General features: G+C 49.6%; 2 protein-coding genes across 2 annotated transcripts in view; both read right to left on the reverse strand.

Moving 5' to 3' along the window:
- Positions 1 to 576: 576 nt before the first annotated feature.
- On the reverse strand, positions 577 to 15,349 carry mcm9 (minichromosome maintenance 9 homologous recombination repair factor). The gene is made up of 15 exons (XM_083688517.1): positions 15,282 to 15,349; positions 14,802 to 15,133; positions 8,753 to 8,919; positions 8,282 to 8,428; positions 8,043 to 8,124; positions 7,649 to 7,849; positions 7,304 to 7,429; positions 6,699 to 6,818; positions 6,379 to 6,553; positions 5,704 to 5,906; positions 4,220 to 4,426; positions 3,640 to 3,722; positions 3,313 to 3,458; positions 2,377 to 2,990; positions 577 to 2,328 (listed from the first exon to the last, which is right to left on the reverse strand). The coding sequence occupies exons 1-15, from the start codon at positions 15,329 to 15,331 to the stop codon at positions 890 to 892; spliced, it is 4,092 nt and encodes a 1,363-aa protein (XP_083544643.1). The 5' UTR covers positions 15,332 to 15,349; the 3' UTR covers positions 577 to 889.
- Positions 15,350 to 17,023: 1,674 nt separating this feature from the next.
- LOC310817990 (protein FAM184A-like) overlaps positions 17,024 to 24,696 on the reverse strand; it is a gene marked incomplete at its 5' end in the record, with an annotated part of 16,051 nt that continues 8,378 nt past the window's right edge. Inside the window, 4 exons of the mRNA XM_083688748.1 lie at positions 17,024 to 17,211; positions 21,962 to 22,215; positions 23,326 to 23,430; positions 23,793 to 23,910. Of these exons, the coding sequence (XP_083544874.1) occupies positions 17,130 to 17,211; positions 21,962 to 22,215; positions 23,326 to 23,430; positions 23,793 to 23,910 (559 nt within the window). The 3' untranslated portion in view covers positions 17,024 to 17,129. The remainder of the gene's footprint in view (positions 17,212 to 21,961; positions 22,216 to 23,325; positions 23,431 to 23,792; positions 23,911 to 24,696) is intronic.

Genomic DNA, 24,696 nt, shown 5'->3' on the forward strand with positions numbered 1-24,696 from the left:
TATTCTATTGTTCTATTATTGTTCTATTATTCTATTGTTCTGTTATTGTTGAGTATTTCACTACATCACTTACAGCTGCATGTGACGTACGGGACCAATAAAATATGATAACAAAAAAAAAAAGGAATTATTTTTTAAGAGCGCCTCTCAACCACAACTTCCCTACGGAACGCCCGTCCCTCCCTGTCGCCATGACAACAGCTACGCTCCCTTTGGTACGCCGTTAGTCTCTGGCGTCGGTTGAGAGGAAGACACACACACTACAATAACACACTACAATAAAACACACACACACACACACACACACACACACACACACACACACACACACACACACACACACACACACACACACCAGCACCAAGGTATGAGAGGCTGCTGGCGTCCCTCTTCCTGATGTCTCTACGCTGCGTCTCTGCCGTTGGCTGGACATAAATATTGACGAGAGCTACATTGGGTTTTAATGGAGCGCAGCATTAATATTGGGTTTTAATGGAGCGCAGCATAACTGCAGTTGTGTTCTGAAAATGCACTATTCTAGCCTCTTAGACTCCGATGAAATACCAATGATTAATTTTTATTACCTCAATAACTGCATTATATTGCGTCAGGAGAGGACGGGTTCAGTTGAAGAGGTTAACTGTTACAGAGATATTCAGGCATGGCATAATTCCTGCTCAACACAGCAGCAACATATAGAATCCATATTTCAGGGACTGAATCTCACACAGAAACTAGGATCATGTTGATACTAGCAACGTTCACATCATGTACATTGATCTGCATGTCAATACAAATCCATCACACACACACACACACACACACAGAGAGAGAGAGAGAGAGACACACAGAAACACACACAGAAACAGAAACACACACACACACACACTTAAACTTTGGCTCTCTTCGCTGCTTCCTCATCCCAGTCTATGTCCAGATCGTCGTCATCGAAGGCAGCAGAGCTGAACAGAGACAGGCCAGAGAAGAGGCCCTTAGACCCCCCAGAGCCCAGCTCAAAACACCTCCTCTTCTTGGGGTTACCAGCGCTGGTCTCTCCTGGGTCCCCCTGGTTCTTCCTGGTCTCTCCTGGGTCCCCCGGGACCTCACTGGTACATGTCTGTGGGTGTGAGTCTCCTCTGTCTCTCCCTCCTGTCCTCTCCTCTGGGGAAGCTTCACAGAGGGTTTGTGCCTCTGTGGTTGCTACCTGTGCCCCTGATGTCACCATTTCACTGGGAATTGTAGTTTCTTTGGGGGTTGTAGTTCTCTGTTCCTTGGGTGATGTAGTTCTCTGCTCTGTGGGTGATGATGTCGTCTGTTCTTTAGCACCAGTGAAGGAGAAGCGTGAGAGCTTGGCCAGGGTAGAGGAGGCCACGGTGGGTATCAGCGGCTGGGGGTGAGGGGGGGCTGGTGGTGGAGGAGGCAGGGGGGACGCGGGGGCCTCAGATGGGGCTGCTCTGTCCTCACCTGCTGCCAGACTGCTCAGCCTGTGGAGCAGGTGTTGGCGTTTCTGCTCTGTCTCCTCTCCCTTCCCTCCCCCGCCACCCCCACCCCCACCTCCCCCAAGAACACTGACCCCTGTCCTTTGCTCCCTGCCTCCCCTCTTCCTTGAACTCCTGTCCTGTAACACCTCAGCAGAGCTCTCTTTCCCCCCAGTCTGACCCCTCAGCTTTAGCTTCTTGCCTGCACTGCCCTCTGCTGGCCTGTCTATGGCACTGCTGCCCTCTGCTGGCCTGTCTATGGCACTGCTGCCCTCTGCTGGCTTGTCTATGGCACTGCTGCCCTCTGCTGGCCTGTCTTGGTAACCACCTCTGTCTCCCCTCTCTGCCTCTCTCCCAGGTGGAGCTGTGTTGTGATTGTCTCTGCTCTGTTTCTTCTCTCTGCTCGGTGGACCTCTAGTGTCAGTGAGGAAGTCTGAGCTGTCAGGTTCGGGGTGGAGGGTTCTAGAGCTATCAGGGTCAGGGTGAAGGGTTCTAGAACTGTCAGGGTCAGGGTGGAGGGTTCTAGAGCTGTCAGGATCGGGGTGGAGGGTTCTAGAACTGTCAGGGTCGGGGTGGAGGGTTCTTGCGAGGCTCATCTTTTCTCTGGGCTTGAACGTGAACCCTGAGAACTTAGCATGCAGCTCTGGGTCTCCCCCTGGCCCCCTCCCTGGCCCCCTCCCACCACAGCTCTCCTGCTCTCCAGAGGTGAGGTGACTACCAGAGACGTTCTTCTTCTTCGTGGACCGTTTCCTCCCTGCCACAGGCGTGCTGCTGTGTCCCTGCTGCAGGGTGTCTGAGGAGAACGCCTGTTCTAAATCTAAATCATCTAGGAGGTTCTTCTTGCCTCCTCCTCCATCACCATCACCATCTCCATTTCCATCTCCTCCTCCACCACCACCTCCTCCTCCTCCCACCCCCACAGCCCCCTGCTCCTGTGGAGGAGCATCACTCATCTCCACTTCCATCTCTCTGAGACGTCTTTCTCTCAGCTTCTTAGAGACCCTCTGGACCACAGAGCTGGAAGACTCCGGAACCTCCGGAACCTCTGGAACCTCTGGAACCTCTGGAGCTAATGATGATGAAGACCATGCTGGGCCTTTACTACTCTTCTTCCTCCTCCTCTCTTCTTCCTCCATCTTCTCCTTCGCAGCAGTAGCAGATTTACCGGGAGCTTCCTTCCATGCCGACGGTCTGCCCCTCCCACTCTCACTGGCAGCGCCGCTGTTGCCAGGCAACGACCCAGCAGGGTGTTGTGGTAAAGCTTGGCCTGGGTTGTTTTGTTGTTGTTGTTGTGTTGATGTTATCATGGTTGATCTGCCGGCCAGTGAGTGGAACCAGTCCAGCCCGCTCTCCATGCTGATGTCAGAGGTGATGAGGTCGTTGGTGATGTCAGAGCGGGTATCAAAGCTCTTCTCTGATTGGTGGTTGCTGCTCAGGTCCTGGCTATGCTGCGGCCTGATTGGCTGACAGGTCTCTGGGCCTTTAGGGGAGTCTGGCCCTTCACGCTGCAGCCTAGAGGGAGAGGAGAGAGGACAGAAGAGAGTGAACTCTTTACTATGACAGAGGGAGAGGAGAGGAGAGAATACAATGTCAGAATGCGCCACGCTGTGAACTTGGCAGCGCCACCATGTAAACATGACAAGGCAAATTAAACAATATATTTAGTAATGATAGTTACTCTATCTTTGAGCGCCAACAACATTGTTCAGTTTTGTAGTTCCCTGGTTAATCAGATTTGTAGTTACCTGGTTGATCAGATTAGTAGTTCCCTGGTTAATCAGTTTTGTAGTTCCCTGGTTAATCAGATTTGTAGTTCCTGGTTGAAGTGTCTCACCTTGCGAGCCGGTCCAGTTCCTTGTTGAGGAGGTGTGGGAGTTGAAGTCCTTCTAGAATGACCTGACACTGGGACAGGTACTGCTGTCTGGGGTTGTCAGGGAAGGAGGTGTGGAGGGCATTCACATCTCCCAGGAGAGCGCCCCCCTGAGGTAGGGAAGACACAACACAGTTACTACTCACTTCACGTCTGGAAGACTGGCAATGGATGAGTCCATCCTCCGATTTCTACCTCCACCAGCCTCCCCTGGTTCACCAGTATTAGCTCTACCATCAGCTGTGGACTAGAACACAAGACTAGTAACACCACCTCGGCAGGTGTCCTCACCTGCATGGAGCACTCCATGACGGAGACCACCACGACAGCATCCTCCACCGTCACCGTCTCTCTGAACATCAGCTTGGCGTGGGCTGCAACGCCAGGAGACATCCCATAATACTCAAACATCACACCACCAAACATCATTAAACATTCATATTCTAATCTCCAGAGGTGTAGACTCTCATAAGTCATTGTTTTAGTGCTGAAACTACTAAACTGCTTTGGAAGTGAAGTAACTGAATCTAAGGAATGCTGACATAAATGTATTGTCATCTAAGATGTAGTCCAACCCTCTGTGAATAGAACTACACTACCCAGGGAATACCAAAGGAAATTTATGCTACTACTGTACAGTAATACTACTACTACATTACTACTACTACTACAGTACTACTACTATTACTACTGCTACTACACTACTACTACTGCTACTACTCCTACAGTACTACTACTACTACTACTACTACACTGCTACTGTCCTACCCTCGTAGGAGTTTGTGTGTGTGTGTGAGCAGATGTGTACTACTACTATTACTACTACTCCTACAGTACTACTACTACTACTACTATACTGCTACTGTCCTACCCTCGGCCAGCCTGCTGAGGCTCTCCAGCATGCGGATGGTGGTGCGCGCTGCGTTCCTGCCGTCCCTCTGCCTCTGCAGCTGGTAGTAGCGGGACAGGATGGAGTTGGCCTCCTCAGAGAGCTGCGGCTGCAGCCTCTTAACCAGGCAGAAATACCCCCTCATCTTCTCCATGCTCCACAGAGAGGAGTCACACTGGCTAGGGGCACCTAGGGGGGGGGGAGGAAGAGAGAGAGGGGGGGGGGGGGGGAGGAAGAGAGAGAGGGGGGTAGGAGGGGAGAGAGAGAGAGAGAGAGGGAAGAGAGATGTGACATTAACAGCCGGTCCCCATCTCATCTCTCATAGCAACCACCTTGATGCTGACACAGACCTTCACACTCATTAGACATGGCAATGACAAGTGGCCCTCAGCCTCCCTCCTCTCCTCTCCTCCCCTCCCTCCTCTCCTCTCCTCCCTCCCTCCCTCCCCTCTCCTCCCTCCTCTCCTGCTCACATTAGCTCTGCAGGGAGGGATGTCACATTAGTAGTGATTAAGTGGTAGTTAGCAGAGAGGGGTTCTATATCCTGTCTACAGAGACCAGAGGAAGCCTCCTGTCTAGTTTCCCATGTAGTCCAACCCAGAGACACCTGTCTGGCTCCTCAGGTGAGCTGGAACAGCTACAGGGTCCCAATGTCATTATTAACCCGCAGGAGCCCTGCCATCTGAGAGAGAGAGAGAGAGAGAGAGAGAGAGAGAGAGAGAGAGAGAGAGAGAGAGAGAGAGTGAGTGTGTGTGTGTGAGTGTGTGTGTGTGTGTGTGTGTGAGTGTGTGTGTGTGTGTGTGTGTGTGTGAGTGTGTGTGTGTGTGTGTGTGTGAGTGTGTGTGTGTGTGTGTGTGTGTGTGAGCAGATGTGTAAGAGGCTGTGAGAGGGAAAGCCAGAGAGAAAGAAAGATTGCAAGGGAAAGAGAGAGGGCAGGCGAGAGTGTGTGTAAGTGTGTGTGTATGTATGTGTGTATGTGTGTGTGTGTGTGTGTATGTATGTATGTATGTATGTATGTATGTATGTATGTATGTATGTATGTATGTGTGTGTGTATGTATGTGTTTGTGTGTATGTATGTATGTATGTATGTATGTATGTATGTGTGTGTGTGTATGTATGTATGTGTTTGTGTGTACGTAAGTGTGTATGTATGTGTTTGTGTATGTATGTGTGTGTGTATGTATGTATGTGTTTGTGTGTACGTAAGTGTGTATGTATGTATGCATGTATGTGTGTACAGTTAGGTCCATATATATTTGGACTCTGACACAATTTTTGTTATTTTAGCTGTTTTCCAAAACATATTCAAGTTACAGTTATATAATGAATATGGGCTTAAAGTGTATGTATGTATGTATGTATGTATGTATGTATGTATGTGAGTATGTGTGTGTGTGTGTGTGTATGTATATGTGTGTGTACGTGTGTGTGTGTGTATATGTGTATGTGTGTGTGTGTTCAGACCTCTGTTCTGTAGGATGAAGGAGGAGATGACGTAGTCCCAGTGTGGGTCCCGTGTGTCCAGCAGCACCAGGACCAGGTCGAAGCGGCTGAGCAGGGGGCTGGCCAGGGCCACGTTGACGGACATGGCCACGCTGGGGTCGTACGGCCCCTTAGGGTTGGTGGCTGCCAGGATGGTGGTCCGGGTGTTCAGCTTACACACAATGCTGGAGGGTGTAAGGGCGCATGCCATGTAAGGGCGCATGCCATGTAAGGGCGCATGCCATGTGTGTAGTATTAGTGTGTGTGTGTGTGTGTGTGTATGTACGTGTGTGTGTGTGTGTGTGTGTGTGTGTGTGTGTGTGTACGTACGTGTGTGTGTGTGTGTGTGTGTCTGTCTCACCCTGCCTTGGCCACACTGATGGTCTGCTGCTCCATGGCCGTGTGTGTGTGTGTGTTTGTGTGTGTGTATGTACGTGTGTGTGTGTGTATGTGTGTGTGTATGTGTGTGTGTGTGTGTGTGTGTGTGTGTATGTACGTGTGTGTGTGTGTGTGTGTGTCTCACCCTGCCTTGGCCACACTGATGGTCTGCTGCTCCATTGCCGTGTGTGTGTGTGTGTGTGTGTGTGTGTGTGTGTATGTACGTGTGTGTGTGTGTATGTGTGTGTATGTGTGTGTGTGTGTGTGTGTGTGTCTCACCCTGCCTTGGCCACACTGATGGTCTGCTGCTCCATGGCTTCGTGGATGCTGCTCCGGTCGTGTTCCTTGATGCTGTTGAACTCGTCGATGCAGCAGAGCCCCCCGTCAGCCAGGACCAGGGCCCCGGCCTCCAGATGCCACTCTCCAGAGTCCCTCACCGCCGCCACCGTCAGCCCTGACACACACACACACACACACACACACACTCTAAAATCTGGAAATATCTACACATCTTGACTCATAATTCATTTTAAGGCAATATTTATCAAAAAGTTTCAGAGTGCAGTGACTAGGTTGTCCAGCAGAGAGCAGTGCTGTACCTGCGTTGGTGGAGCCTATCCCGGCGGTGAGGACAGAGCGAGGGGTAATCTTGGCTGCGTACTTCAGGAACTGGGACTTGCCTGTCCCCGGGTCTCCCACCAGCAACAGGTGAGACTCACCTGGAGAGCAGACACACAGAGGTACAGGTCTGGAGTCAGGTCAGGCTTCTGGTCACACACACCAGGGGAGGCCGGTGGAGGTAGAAATTGCAGGACGGGCTCAGTGTAATGCATGGAATGGAATGAGGAATGGCATTGTGTTTCATACCATTCCATTCCTTGCATTACAATGAGCCCGTCCTCCGATTTCTACCTCCACCGGCCTCCCCTGATAGACACTGGTATACAGTGTATAGTCAAAGTCATTCTGATGTGAACTTGGGGACACAAAGGGACATAGAGGACCATTGAACTTTATCATCATGTCTTTCAAATGTTGGGTTCTCAAATTAATTCTTTAAAAATGGCATTTGCACCATGTCAGCCCTGGTTAAGACCGGCTAAGACTGTATGTGACAGGTTTCCCTTCCTCTCACCTGGGTAAGGAAGGCAGTATTTGTGACAGGTAAACCTACCTATATGTAGGTATAACAGGTGTAACGTACCTCTGACTTTGGTCCCAGAGGGGTCTGTCCTCTGCACCCCCCCGGCCAGGATCAGGGCCACGGCCAGCTTCACCACGTACATCCCAAACACCTGGGGACACAGGCTCATCAGGATGTGATTCCTGCCTGGAGAGAGAGCAAGGACAGACGTCTACAGTCAGACTAGTACACGTGTGGTAAGGTTGTGTTTAGGTGTTTTGATTCAGTACCAGCTAGGGGGCCATGTTTGTAGTTCCAAAGGTAATTGATTGTGTACCAGAGATGGGATCATATTTGTAGTTCTAGAGGTAATTGAATGTGTACTAGCTAAGTGGCCATGTTTGTAGTTCTAGAGGTGTTGTGTACCAGAGACGGGGTCATGTCTGTAGAGGTCCCAGAACTCCTCCACCTCCCTCTGCAGGTCGTCCAGCTGCAGGGTGTTGGTGTTGCGGTTGTTGTTCACCTCCAGGTGGTTGGCCTTCAGGACCAGCTCCACGTCACAGCGGACGTCCACGCACAGCGGCCTCCACCGCTGCCGCACCACGCCGTACACCGTCACGTCATCACCTGGGAAATGTAGTCCAACTCTGTCAGACTGTAGTCCATCAAAACGGTTACGTCGTCAACCTGGGACATGTAGTCCTACTCTGTCAGATTGTAGTCCATGAAATGGGTGACATCACACACTGTGAGGTCATCACGCACAGCGTAGACAATAAAGTTATTCTATTAAGATATTCTATTCTAACAACGCTCTTACCAGATTTGCAGGTGTCTACCAGATCATCCTCCAGGACGACCACCATGGAGCGAGGGACGCTGCCCACAGACAGCCTCTGGGCCTGGGGGAGAGAGACCAGGGGGGAGGGGTAGTTAGGCCCTACACTGGCACATCTGCATCACATTTGATGGTGACATTTGATGGTGCGGGTGGGCGGTATTTCAACTGAGACATGAGTTTATGCTTAGTGTAAGTGCCTCCCCCCCCCCCCAGCTCACCTGCTCCTGTATCTTTATCTCCTGGTAGTCCCGACAGGAGGAGGGGGTGGAGCTTCGTGACAGACAGGTGAACTTGACAGAGTTACAGTCGTCCTGATTGGTGCAGGAGGTGGGCGGGTTGAAGCTGTAGAACTGCTCAAAGTCGGCCTATAGGAGAAGAGACATGCAGCTGTACAGACAGTATACAACTAAGAACTGGACTGCAGCCTTATGGATGGTAGATAGTGTATATAATATATAGTGTATAGTATATATAGTGTATATAATATATAGTGTATAGTATATATAGTGTATAGTATATATAGTGTATAGTATATATAGTATATAGTGTATATAATGTATAGTGTATATAGTGTATATAATATATAGTGTATATAGTATATAGTGTATATAATGTATAGTATATATAGTGTATATAGTATATAGTGTATATAATATATAGTATATAGTGGACATGTGTGTGGACTCTACCTGGACAGAGAAGACGTGTCTACATTTGCAGCACATGTAGTCCTTCTGGTACTCCAGAACCTTGGTCACGCTGGTCCGGATCACCGTGGCCGTCACAGACAGGAAGTGACCTACGTCCCGGGTCTTGGGGATGTTCTCCCTGGTGAGCTCCGGGCACACAGGGAGGCCTGGGACAGGAAACAGGAAGCAGGAAACAGACCAGGGATAAAAGGACAGGATTATAACCTCTTAAGGCGGACGGGCCCAGAATTGGTCCCAAATACTCCTTTAATTTGATTATTAATTAGATTATTGATCACTTCATCTCCTTGTCATGTGTAGTGTGTTATTCTGAACTATGATCTGAACATGATTCACTGAACATGATTCAACACTTCAAGGTGTTACCTATCAAATAGCATCCTGCTTTTGCATCTGATCATCATATTTCTAATGTTATAAACAGTTTAGTTTGGGTCTGGTTTTTAGGGCCTTCAGCAGAAGAGGTGTGTTCATCAAACCAACTAAGGACACATGGATATTACAGCTTTACAGCACCATTGCCAGGGTCAAAATCTGTCATGTTCAACTTCAGCCACTGGGTGGTGCTCTTCCACCACGTTTAACCTGCAGGGGAACACGGTCAGATTCTACTGCTGGCTGTTGCTTCGTCTTCATGGGGCAGACTGAACACAACACATGAAGAGGAACAGCCAGTCTGGACTGGAGTGACAAACCAACACATCTGGAACAGCCGGAATAAACTAACCAGGAAGGCTCTGCTAACAGGAATACAGAGCTGTAGTCAGGGGAGGCTGGTGGAGGTAGAAATGGGAGGACGGGCTCATTGTAATGCTGACATTTCTACCTCCCCCAGCCTCCCCCAGCCTCCCCTGGTCTAGTATACTGTATTTAACAGGTGAGACATGGCCTACTGGGTGCCTGTTAACAGGTAGTTTAACACAGGCAGGACCAGGGTAAATCACCATTACATTTATAAGGTGCCCTGCTCTTTGAGGGCTAGGAAGACACACCAGCTGCATCTCAATTCTGTGTGTGTGTGTGTGTGTGTGTGAGAGAGAGAGAGAAGTAAGTGTGTGTAGGTTGGTGTGTGTGTGTGTGTGTGTAGGTTGGTGTGTGTGTGAGTGTAGGTAGGTGTGTATGTAGGTAGGTTAGTGTATGTGTGTAGGTTGGTGTGTGTGTGTAGGGTGGTGTGTGTGTAGGTTGGTGTGTGTGTGAGTGTAGGTAGGTGTGTATGTGTGTAGGTTGGTGTGTGTGTGTAGGTTGGTGTGTATGTGTGTGTAGGTAGGTTGGTGTATGTGTGTAGGTTGGTGTGTATGTGTGTGTAGGTAGGTTGGTGTATGTGTGTAGGTTGGTGTGTGTGTGTAGGGTGGTGTGTGTGTGAGTGTAGGTAGGTGTGTGTGTGTGTGTAGGTAGGTTGGTGTGTGTGTGTAGGTTGGTGTATGTGTAGGTTGGTGTGTGTGTGTGTGTGTGTGTGTGTGTGTATTCCCCTGTGCTGGATGTGTGCTGGCAGCGTTCGTCAGAGCTAATAGAAGGTGACACTGCTCTCCTTTCAACCCACGTTGCTGGAATATGAGAGGAGATCTCTGCCTTCACCGAGCCGATGCAATATTCCCTCATACAAGTTGTTATCACTGCAGACTAATATAGATGATACTCTCTCCTCTCCCCACCTGACATCCTCTCCCCACCTGACATCTTACATTTCGCTCAGCGACTCCTGAGGACGGACGCTTTTATGTGAAACACTTTCCATCTTCTCATTGAGAGAATTCCTGTTTAAAATGCAGCCAGCGTACAGTTGGGTGTGGGGGGGGGGGGGGGTGGGGGAGAGACAGAGAGAGAAAGAGATAGAGAAAGAGAGAGAGAGACAGCTAGACTGGGAGAGAGAGAGAAAGACTTTGTAGAGCAACATGTTGAAACATCAAAACAAACACAGATACTAAGTTACCCTGCGGGAGAACAGATTTGAATGACCTTAAACAGACCTTGGCTATGTTGCTAATGAACCCCCTGCCTGCCTCTGCCTCCAGCCTGGTATCTATGTATAGCTGTGTTGTTAACCAACCCTGCCCTCTGCCTACAAGGTGGAAGAGTTACACAATATGGTCAAATCTCTACCTAGCCAATCAGCATAATTGTTTAGACCAATCCAATCAGTCCCCCGAGAACTACAGGTGTGCCTGGGGTTGGGGTTAGGGGCTAGGGGCTAGGGAGAAGTACAGGTGTGTGTAGGGTTAGGGGCTAGGGAGAAGTACAGGTGTGTGTTGGGTTGGGGTTAGGGGCTAGGGGCTAGGGAGAAGTACAGGTGTGTGTAGGGTTGGGGTTAGGGGCTAGGGAGAAGTACAGGTGTGTGTAGGGTTGGGGTTAGGGGCTAGGGAGTGGTTTGGAATCCAAGCCTCGTCGAGCAGTAATATTGAAAAGGGCTGAATTCCAAATCACCAGGAACCCTTCTGCCATTGGTCGAGCATCTTCTAGATTCACACCACATAACCAATCAAGGAACAGCAGCATAGGAGGAGAAGAGGGAGCTTCTCCCCCCCTCCCCCCTCCTCCTCTCCCTCTCCCCCCCTCTCATCTCCCTCCCTCCTCTCCCCCTCCCTCTCCTCCTCCCCCCCCCCCCTCCTCTCCCTCCCCCCCTCTCCTCTCCTCCCTCCTCCTCTCCCTCCCCCCTCCTCTCCTCTCCTCCTCCCCTCCCCTCCTCTCCTCTCCGTACTTGGAGCAGATAGAGGTTATGGCAGTGTACAACAGCTACAGCAATTAGACAGCCAGGTTGAGATACTCAGCAAGGCCAGCACACACACACACACGCAAGCACAGAGAGACACACACACACACGCACAGACACACACATACGCACGCACGCACAGAGAGAGACACACACACACACACGCACGCACGCAAGCACACACACACACACACACACACACACACACACACACACACACACACACACACACACACACACACAAGCACACAGACACACGCAGACCAGATGTTTTCACTCACTCTCTTCTTTATCCAACAACAGCAGCAATCCAGCAAACCTTCAGAAACGCCACGCTTCCTGTCTATCAGAAACGCCACGCTTCCTGTCTATCAGAAACGCCACGGTAACAAACCGCCAGACGTCTGCAGCGATCCACTCATCTGATGGACATTAGAACAGCTTCACTGACTACAGTTCCCAGGGTGCCCCTCTCACTCTCCTCCCTGGCCCTGTGAATAGTTTCACCAGCCTGCTGGGAGTCGTCTGCTGTGGGTCTGACGTTACGCCATGATGGGTCTCCTGATACTACCAGCTGGGAGCAATTCTCTCTCTCACACACACGCACGCACGCACGCACGCACACACACACACACGCACACACGCACACACACACACACACACACACACACCTACACACACACACACACACCTACACACACACCTACACACACACCTACACACACACACACACACACCTACACACACACACACACACACACCTCAGCTCTACTCTCCAGCCCTGAGAGAGAGTCAGTATTGGGCCGATGCTGGGATTCATTTCCTGTAGGTCAGTTGTTGGTGGTGGAGGTGGAGGTGGTGGTGGTGGTGGTGGAGGTGGTGATGGTGGTGGAGGAGGTGGTGGTGGTGATGATGATGGTGATGGTGGTGGTGATGGTGGAGGTGGTGGTGGTGGAGGTGGTTGTTGTTGTTGTTGTTCCAGAGCCAGGGAGACTCGGGTATCCAGGTGGATGACAGACAGGTAGATACTGACAGAGCTCTGTCAGTCCCGCGTCCTACACCAGCCCCCTGGCCACTGCTGTACAACTGACTGGATTTGATTGACAGGTGGAAACGTGCTGTTGGACAGAAGGAACACCTCCATCATGTTCTCTCCTCCAGCCAACCAGCCCTCAAAACCCAGCTTTTTAAATCTTTAACTGTGTGTATTGTTGTTTTTGCTGACTGTGCTTTTGTTTCAGTTTATATCTCTCTGTCTATTCCTGTTGTGAGTCCTGAGAGAAGCGCTATGCAAAATAAATGCATTATTATTATTATTATTATTTACCATACACTCTTTCAGATCTAAAGCAGTGTCTATGGAGGGGGTGGGGGGATGTCTCTAGGTATCTCAACTAGCTAAGATGTTCACTTTGTTCTCATTAGATTTTGCCTAATGATGTGATTAGCTTCTTCCTCGCTGTAGTCATTACTAGCGTAGCGCTCCCTGCGCCGCGGCGGGCTAAAGATAGGCAGGCCTGCCACGGGACCGAGCAGGGAGCCGGCGGGCTAAAGATAGGCAGGCCTGCCACGGGACCGAGCAGGGAGCCGGCGGGCTAAAGATAGGCAGGCCTGCCACGGGACCGAGCAGGGAGCCGGCGGGCTAAAGATAGGCAGGCCTGCCACGGGACCGAGCAGGGAGCCGGCTGGTGCAGACGCTGGTTAATTAGTAGTAGCCGTCGTTCCTGTACTGAAATTACTCTTTTGTTTCACACAGACAAAAGTTTGCTGAGGTGTGTGTCCTTCTGGAATGAACACTTTATGGAAGGGCTCAGGGCTGGGCTTTGATTGGCTTTGATATCTCCTATCAGCCGCCCACTAGCCCCTGATGTACATCTCCGGCAGGGGAGGCGGGTGGAGGTAGAAATCGGAGGACGGAGCTCATTGTTGTGCGGGGAACGGAATGAGGAATGGTATTGAATGGAATAAACACACGTTTTTTGATACCATTCCTCATTCCGTACCTTACAATGAGCCTGTCCTCCGATCCCCACCTCCGCCAGCCTCCCCTGCTCTCAGGCGTTATATAACAAGCCTCCAGCAGCGGAGAGGACACTACATATCTCTTGACTCGTGTGGGTGGGTGTGTGTGTGTGTGTGTTTGTGATGGTTTGCGGTACTTCCCTGGACAGTGAGGTTCAAGCTTCCAATTATCACCAACAGTTCAGTAAGCACATCATTAGCAAAGGCTTAATGAGAACATACTGGCTCGTCTAAGTACACCTCAATATATCTATTTATACAACGGGTGGTTTGGAATTGCCATTGTCAGAGCCTATCCTGCCCCTGGTGTACGAGACAAGACACACACACGGCCACGTCTGTTCACACAACACCACTGTTTACGTTTCTACGCAGCTGTTGTCACCATGGCAGCGTCCCTAGAAACCAGTTCTGGAACTATCACTTCATTTTAACGTAACGTGGCGTCGGATAGGAACAGAACGAAGGAGCAGAGGACGCCTTCGCCTGCACGTGGCCCGCCAACGGTAGCCAGCACAGCGGTAGCCAGCACAGCGGTAGCCAGCGCAGCGTCGCGTTGAAACATTGATGGTTTGGGAATTAATCTTTGAGATGACAAATGATGAGAAGATAAGCCGAGCTCCCAGTCTGGCCCTCAGACGAGCACGGCCACCTCATCATCCCTTTTCAAGTGACTCTTTCATCCCCTCTCCTCCCCTCTCCTCCCCCCTCCCCTCCCCTCCAGGTCGTCACTGCAAATGAGAACCTGTTCTCAGTCGACTTACTGGGTGAAATAACATCCTCTCACATCACCGACACAGAGCCTGAGTCCCCAGCCCTACCCCCCCCCCCCCCCCCCCCGGCTCCGTCTAGACAGGAGAGGATTTGGGAGGTAGAAGCAGCAGGAGAGCAAAATCCCACCAGGGATGCAGCGCCCTCCCCAAAGAACGTCAGACTGGCGCTGCGCCACGCTGTGAACTTGGCAGCGCCACCATGTAAACATGTCAAGGCAAATTAAACTCTAGATTTAGTGACGACAGAGAGCGACTATCTTTGATCACCAAAGACCATTGTTGTTAAAAACAACAGAGTTCTGATGTTCCTCAGTGTTTTAGTGGTATTGAATAACATGAATAAACGCGGGTTTTGATAATCCAGCACCCCGCTGTTCACACACCTGCCCCGTCTCCCCCACCAGAGGGGCTGTTACCAGGTAGTTTAAACCCACCAGAGGGGCTGTGACCCTAGCCTACCTGTGACCCTAGCCTACCCGTGAACCTAGCCTACCCGTGATCCTAGCCTACCTGTGACATGACGTACCTGTGATCCTGGTGTGCAGGTTGTGTTTGACCCCGTGACCTCCGTTCTGCGAGGAGGAGGCGGCCTGGGACACGGCCACCGCGGCCCGATGCAGCGCGTGGTCGAACACGGGGAGCACCTCGCTGGGACAGGCGTTGAAGAAGTCGCCCACCTCCATGTTGGCCTCGAACAGGGTCATGGCGTTGACCACCAGGGGGTAGTGGGCGCTGTCGTCCGGCTGCTGGAGGACGCGGAGGAGGTCGTCTCTGTGGTGCTCCGTCACGTACGCCTCGAACACCTGCCCGACCAGGACCACCTGCTCTGGGCTCAGCAGCATCGCTCCGCAGGGTGACCTGGAGAGCAACATGGTCTTCAGACTCTGTTTGTGTGTGTGCATGAGTCTCTCTCTCTCTGTCTGTTTGTGTGTGTGCATGAGTCTCTCTCTCTGTCTGTCTGTCTGTCTGTCTCTGTGTGTGTGTGTGTGTGTGTGTGTTGACATACCTGTGATGACATACCTGTCGTGTAGCCAGGAAGTGTTCTCTGTTCAGCATTAGTGATTCACACCTGTTCAACAGGTGACTCTGTTTTGTGTACTCTCTATGTGTAGTCATGGATGTTCACTGTGTGTGTGTGTCTGTCTCTGTGTATACAGTATGATACATTATATTTAAACATTCATTACAGTCAGCCCTGGCGATGTGAGACCTCCAGACAGGTGACAGGTGATGACATCTAATATCAACACAGTAGCTGTATGTCAAACCCACGTGGGCCCTGTGTTATAACAGCAATGACGTGTGTCTGGCTGGCGACAGCGTCATCAACGTGCGCTGAGAGACTCTAGACTAAAGACTACAACCAGGTTACTGTCGCTGATCACAGCCGGCAGCGCTGCCATGTCTATGGTTCGCTGCTTCAGATGGAAGTCGTGCAAACGACGGCTTGGTCTTGGGAAACTGAGATGATGTTGGCTTCAGAAGCCACAGAACTAGAAGAAAAATGCCAACTTCAGAAAGGTTCTTCACCATGTCCTGCTTGTTTTCTTTTGCTAGCTATTTAGCTAACCAGCTAGCTGAGCTGTCATAACGACGGGACTAAACACACAACCACCAGTCTTCACAGTACGGTCCGTGTAGCTCGTAGTTGAATATAATGTTTAAGTTCAGTTTTAGCAAACATAGTTGTAGTGTAACCCACCCTATTTCATGTCGGTTAACTCCTCCAGACAGACTTGGAGCGGCTGAACCCGCACCGCTTTAGATGTTCCCGCTAGATTCACCCACTCTGGACTCGGGGGGGGAGAACTTACAACAGGAGAAAACACCGTGGCTGTGTCCTACAATACTCACTACAGATTCAATTCAAGGACCAACAACTCTCTAAAACTCCGCTGAAAACAATACATGTGTTATTCTCCGAAACGGCGAATAGAAGGTACGGTTGAACCCCCCCAGTGTGTCACTGGTAGCGTCCAGAGCCGCTGCTCCGCCCACCGGGTGACGTGGCAGCGCCCCCTGCCTCTAACCACGCCCCTGCCTCTAACCACGCCCCCTCACAACCCCCCTGCGACATCATAAACATTTACAAGTTCAGTTTTAAAACTTCTATCAGTTGTGGTTTTAACTAAATGTCTGGAGGTACTGTTCTCAGGAAACAACATTCTAATCATAAAACATTAGTTCACCAGATATGCCACACATAATTGACAAACACACACACAGAAGTAAATGTCACAATAATTATTTATTAGTTAAGCATACACAGTATAATATAAATATAAAATATGCAATTTATTTTTAAAATTGGTGAGACATCATTATTTCTGTGTTGAGAGACAACCATACAAACAGTTTAATTCTACCAAAATTGCTTATGCAGCTGTAACAAAATGTCATTACGGTGCCATTCTAAAATAAAGTACACAGAGAGAGAGGGACAGAGAGAGAGAGAGAGAGAGAGAGGGAGAGAGGGAGAGAGAGAAAGAGAGAAGGAGAGGGAGAGAGAGAGGGAGGGGGAGAGAGAGAGAGAGAGGGAGGGGGAGGGGGAGAGAGAGAGAGAGAGGGAGAGGACAATTTTACTGTATACCGAATCCAACAAATGATCATTAGCAGCATTAATGCACCACTCTTTAGAGAAACTGCGAAAAATAAAACGTCAAACATACTCATATCGTCACTGTACAAACAATAAGGAACCCATTCACAGTGAAGTAATAATAATTAAATAATCAACAGAATGGCAATGGAGTATTGATAATAAATAATAATAATAATATAATATCTATATTTTTTTTTTTGTCTTTTATTCCTGTATAGTTTGTTTGGTTGACATGCTGCTTAGAGGTGGGAGTCAGAAGGTGAAGTACTGGGCGAACCACTCCTGGCGCTGGGGGTCCGGTGACCCTACGGGGGACTCTTCTGTCTCAGGAGGGCTGCAGAGCGGGGAGCACACACCACCACCACCACCACCACCACCACCACCACCACAACAACAACAACAACCACAACAACTGTTAGACAACAACGTTATGGTCCAAACTCAGAGTGCTGAATAAGTAGCTTCAGATGAAAAGTGTCCGACCTTTACCAGACTTCAGCACAACATTATTTTTTTTCTGTGTGTGTGTGTGTGTGTGTGTGTATGTGTGTGTGTCTTGAAATGGTGATTTAAAAAAACAAACTTTTCCATACTTTTAAGATCAACACAAGCCCCCGGCTTATTGCACCTCTGAGTTGTTTGATTGGATTTTGAGAAGTTCTTTGGGTGTTATGCTAATGTGATGTGTGTGTGTGTTTGGGTTTTATGCTAATGTGATGTGTGTGTGTGTTATTGCATCTGTTGTTCAGGAGCCAGACTCTGAGGAAACGGTATGATTTGAGTTTGATGAGGTATAATATAGTTTTGATGATCTGTTGTTGTGTGCTCTTAAATGCAAATTCTTCCCAGAGAACAATAACATTTAGGGAGCCTCTGTCAGCCTAATCACTCTCTAACCCTGTTCACTTTGTTTATCTTTCAGAGTTATAGCCAGACCTGCATTTTTAAGACAATGCCGTTATTCCTCCTAGATGGGAGTCCTTGGGGGCGGACATGTCTTTGCTTTAACAAATATGTGTGCTGTGCATCTGTTAAAACCCTACGTTCAAATCGTGGTTCTGCGTACTTTGTTGTCTCTGAAAGAGCAGCAGTATTCCCCAGGAACGGTGAAGGAGCCCCAGAGGCCTCTTCATCTGAACCATTCTTTAGTTTGTCTTCTGTATGCAGCGTTCTGTTCAACCAAGGTCATCAAAACTTTTCTGAACGGAGCATTTTCTACCTAAAGAATTGAACTGATTTAACACCTAAACCTTCACAGCCCTGGCTTGGAACATCTATGTCTTATCTACAATAAAATAGCAACACACCTCGGGATTCTATCATGCAGCTTTTATTCAGTACAAAATAACAAATCTGTCTGTCTGTCTGTCTGTCTGTCTATCTGGGTGACAGACAGACTGACTGACTGACAGACTGCCTGGCCTCTAAGCCCCTCCCTCAGTCTCAGTTCTGCAAGGGGCGGAGCATGTGTCTCCTATCAAGGAAGGGCTTCAAGTCCGAGAGTCTGGAGGAGGAGAGGAGAGGAGCATGAGAGGAGGAGTGGGAGGAGAAGATGAGTGGGGGTTGAGGTGGACAGGAGAAGAGAGGATGAGAGAAGAGGACGTGAAATAGGACAGCAGAGCCCAAGACGAGGAGAGGAGAGAGTCAGAGAGAGGAGGAGAGTCAGAGAGAGGAGAGAGGGAGGAGAGAGAACAGAGTCAGAGAGAGGGAGGAGAGAGGAGAGAGGGAGAGAGGAGAGAGTTGGAGAGAGAGAGGGTGAGAGGGAGAAGAGAGAGAAGGATTCTCAATCAGACATCAGATCAGATTCACAGCCTGCATGAAGCCTGCTCCTCTCTGACAGGTCAAGATTCATATCTACTGAATTATGTATACATCTTAATTTGATATTCTAGATAACATTCAACAACCTAATGGGACAGAATCTCGAGGCTTTGAAGAACATTGTTACTCTGGGAACACTTTGAAGTTGTCATTTCCTACCATGGTTATTTCTACAGTTGTCAAGTCAAATTACAACCTCTACACTGCTAAACTGCAAAGGTCTGTCACTGCAAACGTAGATAATGGTCCTGGTGGATGTATAGGAGGCAGTGCCAAAGGACCCAATTACATGCTAACGATCTGAGTTCTCCATCATGAAAAGCCAAGCCCTGACCTTCCAGTCACCTCTCTGTCCTCCTGTGCACAAGTTACTACCCTAACCTTGAGAACAGTCCTAACTTTGAGAACAGTCCTAACTTTAGAACCACCCTGACTTTGAGAGCCATCCTGACTTTGAGAGCCATCCTGACTTTGAGAGCCACCCTGACTTTGAGAGCCATCCTGACTTTGAGAGCCATCCTGACTTCCTCTATCCTAGCTATACTCTCCGATACCGCCTGCTACCCAGTCCCAGTAGACTCCGCTCCAACACCGGCCAATTTAATGCTCAACTGAGCATGTATAATGCTCTAATCATCACCACCAATCTCTCTACACAGTCTACCTGGTCGACACAAACAGGAGAGAAATCGATCCTCCCAGAAGCACCCGCTGAAGAAGAAATATGCCTTCAAGCTTGTGTTTACCATAGAGGAAAACATATGTATGTGGGTATGTACTATATGTATCAGGGGAGGCTGGCGGAGGTAGAAATCGGAGGACGGCTCATTGTAATGAGAACAATTCCTACTTCCACACTGGACCTGGACCCGGACCCGGACCCGTACTGTCAACACAATCCAATTAGCAGTGGCTGCTAGCCAGCTAGCACGCTAGCCAACTTCCTCCTTCTTTTCCTCTCGTATGTTCCTTAGCTAATAAAGAACTTTGAATGATCTAGTTTTCTCCTCCAACTCCTGAAACATTTGTATTCTAGCACGGGCCTCCTGAGTCAAACTAGGACGGCTCTTCAAGGCCAGAGCACGCACACAACAACACACACAACAACACACACAACAACACACACAACAACACAACACTTACAGAGTGAAACTAAAATGATGTACAACTGCATGTCAGATTCAACCTGCTCTCTTGCTGCACAGGGATGACTATGACAAGATCATGAGGCGTATTCTCCCTGAATCAATAATAATGATAATAATAAATAATAATAATTATTAATTGATATGTTCCAATCCCAGATTGCCCCTTTAAGCTGGGCCAGTAGTTAACATCAGTGGAACCAGAGTCACCTTGACTGGGCCTGAGACTGAGGGGGCGGGGCCGAGGCCATGTGTGTGGTGCACTGATTGGACAGTCCCAAGCCAATGGCGAACGGCCTCTGCCACGCACACATCCCCCACGCCGACTCATCTGCAAGGTGGTGGTTCACACACACACCCACACACACACACACACACACACACACACACACACACACACACACACACACACAGAGCAGCATGCAGCAAAGGCAAGGAGAGACACACACACACACACACACACACACACACACACACACACACACACACACACACTATAGAGCAGAGCTACACAGCAACATTACTCCACTGTAGCATGAGACATCATGACAACATGCAGAGAAGAGGCCTGCCTGGACCACAGGACATGTTACGTGTGTGTGTGTGTGTGTGTGTGTGTGTGTGTGTGTGTGTGTGTGTGTTCCACATGTTTAACAATCACATGTATCATCACCACAGCCGACCACACCACCAAGCAGGAAGCAACAGCAAGGCACCAAAGGCATTTATTGAACAGGAAGAGACGGTAAACGTATCGGCACATCACCACACACACACACAACACACACCTCTGCTATTCACAGGTAAAAAAACACACACGTTCACATCAACACAGGAAAGGTGCAGAGTACAGGTGCAACATGCCCGACAGCCAATGAGGATGAAGGGTTTAACACAACAGAACAGTTCAAACAAACAAACAAACATCAACAACATCAACCACAACAACAACGGGTTGTATAACTTCCGGAACAAACAAACACACAGAAACGAGGAGACAGAGAGACACGCGACGCCTTAGCATGCACACTCCTGTTAGCATGTAGCATGTTAAGACTGACAGGGAGGGGGAGGGGGGAGGGGGGGGGGGGATTTACATGCTCCTGTTGCATTCCAATGCCATTTTCAAAGCTTATGTGCTGTATGTCATTTCCTGTATCTAATTTCCTGTATCTAATTTCCTGTATCTAATTTCCTGTATCTCATATCCTGTATCTCATGTCCTGTGTGTTATGTCCAGTAGGGGGCTCTGGACAGATCTGTCATGTTGACATGTCTCCTGTGGGGTGAGCCTCAGATCCCTGCTCCCTTTGTTCTGTGTTTGAAAGGAACCCCTCATGTGAAGCATACTGATGCCCTCGTGTGGCGGGGGAGGTAGAGAGGAACTGGGGGGGGGTAATACAATTTTCCCCGGGAGAGAATCAAAGCCTAGTGAGACTGCAGGACGGAACCCCATGGGGCCTTCAGAGGGAATACTAATCAAAAGGATCCTGAGGTGAACTCTGGGCCCAGCAGAAGTCACACAAGGAAAGATCCTGAGGTGAACTCTGGACCGGCAGAATTAACGCACGGACATCTATTCATCTTGTTCCTTCCAGCTTCAGAGTCTGACTGTTGGCTGACCGGTTGGCTGGTGTGTATGTGCTTTTTATCGACTTCCTGATTTCAGGCTCTTTTGTTTCTAAGCGTTGCTGGGGGGGGGGGGGGGGGGTTACAATGAGGGGTTTCTTTCAAAGACTGAAGCCCACAGAGGGATATATATATGTATATATATAAAGATATATAGATATATATATAGATATATATATATATAGATATATAGATAGATAGATAGATAGATAGAACAGCTATCCCTATGGAGAGGCCTGTGTGTACAGTAAATGCTCTGGGGGGTGAAGATGCCTCGAGGGTCTGATCTCGGATCAGCCTTCCCTCCCGAGATCCAGACCTCAACCGTCCGGGAGAAATCCACCCCACTGACCCGAGACCAGCGACCAGGGACAGCCTCACCCAACGAGAGCGGCCTAAAGCTTTAAAGGCCGGCCTGTGATTGGACAGAAGGGCGTCCGGTGGCGGGCGAGCGGCAGGCAGATGAGAGGGAGGGAGGCGGTGGCTCACCTCAGGAATTTCTTGGGCTCAGCCGGGGGGGTCGGCGGGGGCAGAGGTTTGCTCGTGTTGAGCTCGAGGTTGTGTATGGGGGAGTTGGGGATGGGCTCTAGGCGGTTGGGCTGGGGGGGGGGCTGCTGCTGGCCGTGGTGGCCGCTCCCCGCGGCGCCGGGGCCCCCCTGGCCCCCCTGGCCCCCGGCCTCCAGAGCCCTCAGGTTGGGAGAGCTGCTGAACCTGTTGGCCGATTTCTCATTCTTTCTCTTTTGCTACAAAAAAAGAGGGGGAGAAAAAAAAAGAAGGAAAAAAAAAATAGAGGGGAAAAAGGGATGGGAGCTCATCCAACGAGAAAAAGGAAGAGAAGAAGACTTTCTATTTTTCTAAGATATCTGAGAGGATTTCTGTAAATGGCAGCTTTGTGAGGGCCAGGCTGGCAACCGTGTCGCTGTCAGCTAGAGAGATCGCCACGTTAATCAGGATGAGAAGAGAGAGATGCATCAAAGGAAGAGGCTAGAGAATCTCTCACTACAAAGAATGGCTTGGAAAGCAAAGGAGAACTGGATGTCTTAACGGGAAGATAACACACAGACACACAACGCACACTCGCACACACACACTCTGACACGCATCAACTGTAACACACACCGTCACACAGTAGCACAGACACACACACATACAGTACACATACACATACAAATGTATATACACATAATATGTAACACTGAAACAAAATATCGGAAGTTATAGAACTTGAGATGGAGTCAACAGGTACATATTGATCATGCAGGGGAGGGGGGGGGGGTCATGATCCATTCAACGACACTCTTAGAAAAAAGGGTTCCGAAAGGGTTCTTCAGCTGTCCCTGTGGGAGAGAGAATCCTTTGAAGAACCCTTGTGGGTTCCATGTAGAACCTTCTGCAGAAAGGGTTCTCCCTCAGGGACAGCAGAAGAACCCCTTTTTACGTGGCACCTTTGTTTTCCAGAAGTGTTGGACAGGGATTGAGAGGGGGGTCTCTGCGTGTAACATTGGAATGGGACACACTTAGTCTCCTTTGGCTGGTGGAATGGTACCAATGGGAAATCAATCATAGCATACGTGGAGTGACAGCTTAAATGATACTCCACACAGAGAAGAAGTTCGGGCGGTTTATGCTAATATCGAAACTCTGTTTCAGTTTCGTTCAATTCTCACCAGTGTAGCACTTCGCCTTCACAGTCTCAAAGAGCCTTAGAGTCTAAATGGCCGTAAATCTCAAGGTCCTTAAACACTTGTGTATGTACAGGTAAATGTGGAAGCTGACCAGGTTAGCGCTAAATCCAGGTGTGTTGGCCTCAGTGTGGTGTGTTAGTGGTTAGCGGTTAGCGGCTAGCGGCTCACCTTGATGAGAGGGTTGATGACGCCCACGTTGGGGCTGGTGTTGAACACCTTGTTGAAGTTGGTCTCTCTGTTCACCAGCTCCAGCTGGTAGAACTTCTTATCGTCCTGGCGACAGAGACATCAGCCAATCAGAGCATGGCTGATGGGGTCGTCATCGCTGTGCTGTGACATCATCACATTCCAAAGCCCTAGCTAAGCATGCACAGTCTGATGTTAAAGAAGGCCCTGTCTACCTGACCCTATAACTGTACTACATCCTGTCTACCTGACCCTATAACTGTACTACATCCTGTCTACCTGACCCTATAACTGTACTACATCCTGTCTATGTCCTGTCTACCTGACCCTATAACTGTACTATGTCCTGTCTACCTGACCCTATAACTGTACTATGTCCTGTCTACCTGACCCTATAACCGTTCTACGTTCTGTCTCTGGTCAAGTGTGTATTGACCACTCACACCCACCACCAGTTTCTTGACCAGGGACTCTCTCTCGGTGACCATGTCCTTCAGCTCAGCGATCACCTGCAGGTCCTCCGGCCGGCTCTCTCTGTTCCGGAACTTATCCTCCGTGCCCTCCAGCCTGGAGAGAGGAGAGGAGGGGGGCGGCCATTAGGGCTCAGGCAGCTTCCACACAGCACAGTGAGAATCAGGCAGCTGAGTCAGCCATTAGGGGTCTGACTTCACACAGCTTCCTCTAAGCACAATGAGAAACAGGCAACAAAGGCAGCCATTATGGCTCAGGCAGTTTCCACAGAGCACAGTGTGAATCAAGCAGCGGGGTGGAAACAAACTTTACTTCAGACAAACTGTCTTGTTATCGATCCGTTTAGTATTTGCAGGCCTAGGCTGTTTAAATGAAACTGCTGGGGGGGAGGGGAGGGGGGTGGGGAGGGGGGTGGGGAGGGGGCGGGCCCATCAATACCCGAGCGGCACATCGCTAATGCACAGAGAGACAAAGCATTAATACCCAGAGACAGTAAAGGACACGTTCTCACAGCTTCCTCTCCGTTACCTCCAGATCCATGTTAAAGGTTCAGTCTGTAACACTCTTAAACACTTTCTAAAAGCCTCCTAATGGTTGTAATGACTACGTTTCATCGGTATTTCGCTGTGAAAACGCTGATTTGGTCCAGAAACGCTTTCTAAAATGGAGTTTCCTAGCCGACACTGTTGTTAACGTTACTAACATGTAGTTACTGCCAGGGGGGTTCTAGGGGAGGGGCCAGGGGGGTTCTAGGGGAGGGGCCAGGGGGGTTCTAGGGGAGGAGCCAGGGGTGTTCTAGGGGAGGGGCCAGGGGTGTTCTACCATAACCAGAAGGACCTATCAGAGTGTGTGTGTGTGTGTTTTACCATGAACAAATCCTGA

This window comes from Argentina silus (genome assembly GCF_951799395.1).
Source record: "Argentina silus genome assembly, chromosome: 17".
Taxonomy (NCBI): Eukaryota; Metazoa; Chordata; class Actinopteri; order Argentiniformes; family Argentinidae; genus Argentina; species Argentina silus.

Bases quoted from the DNA above. Each gene is read 5' to 3' on its own strand.
- mcm9 (XM_083688517.1), bottom strand. From the start codon at position 15,331: ATGCTGAACAGAGAACACTTCCTGGCTACACGACAGGTATGTCATCAC. The intron at 6,554-6,698 runs GTACAGCACTGC...TGTGTGTGTCAG, and splicing joins GATAGGCTCCACCAACGCAG to GGCTGACGGTGGCGGCGGTG. The intron at 2,991-3,312 runs GTGAGACACTTC...CTCTCCCTCTAG, and splicing joins GAACTGGACCGGCTCGCAAG to GCTGCAGCGTGAAGGGCCAG.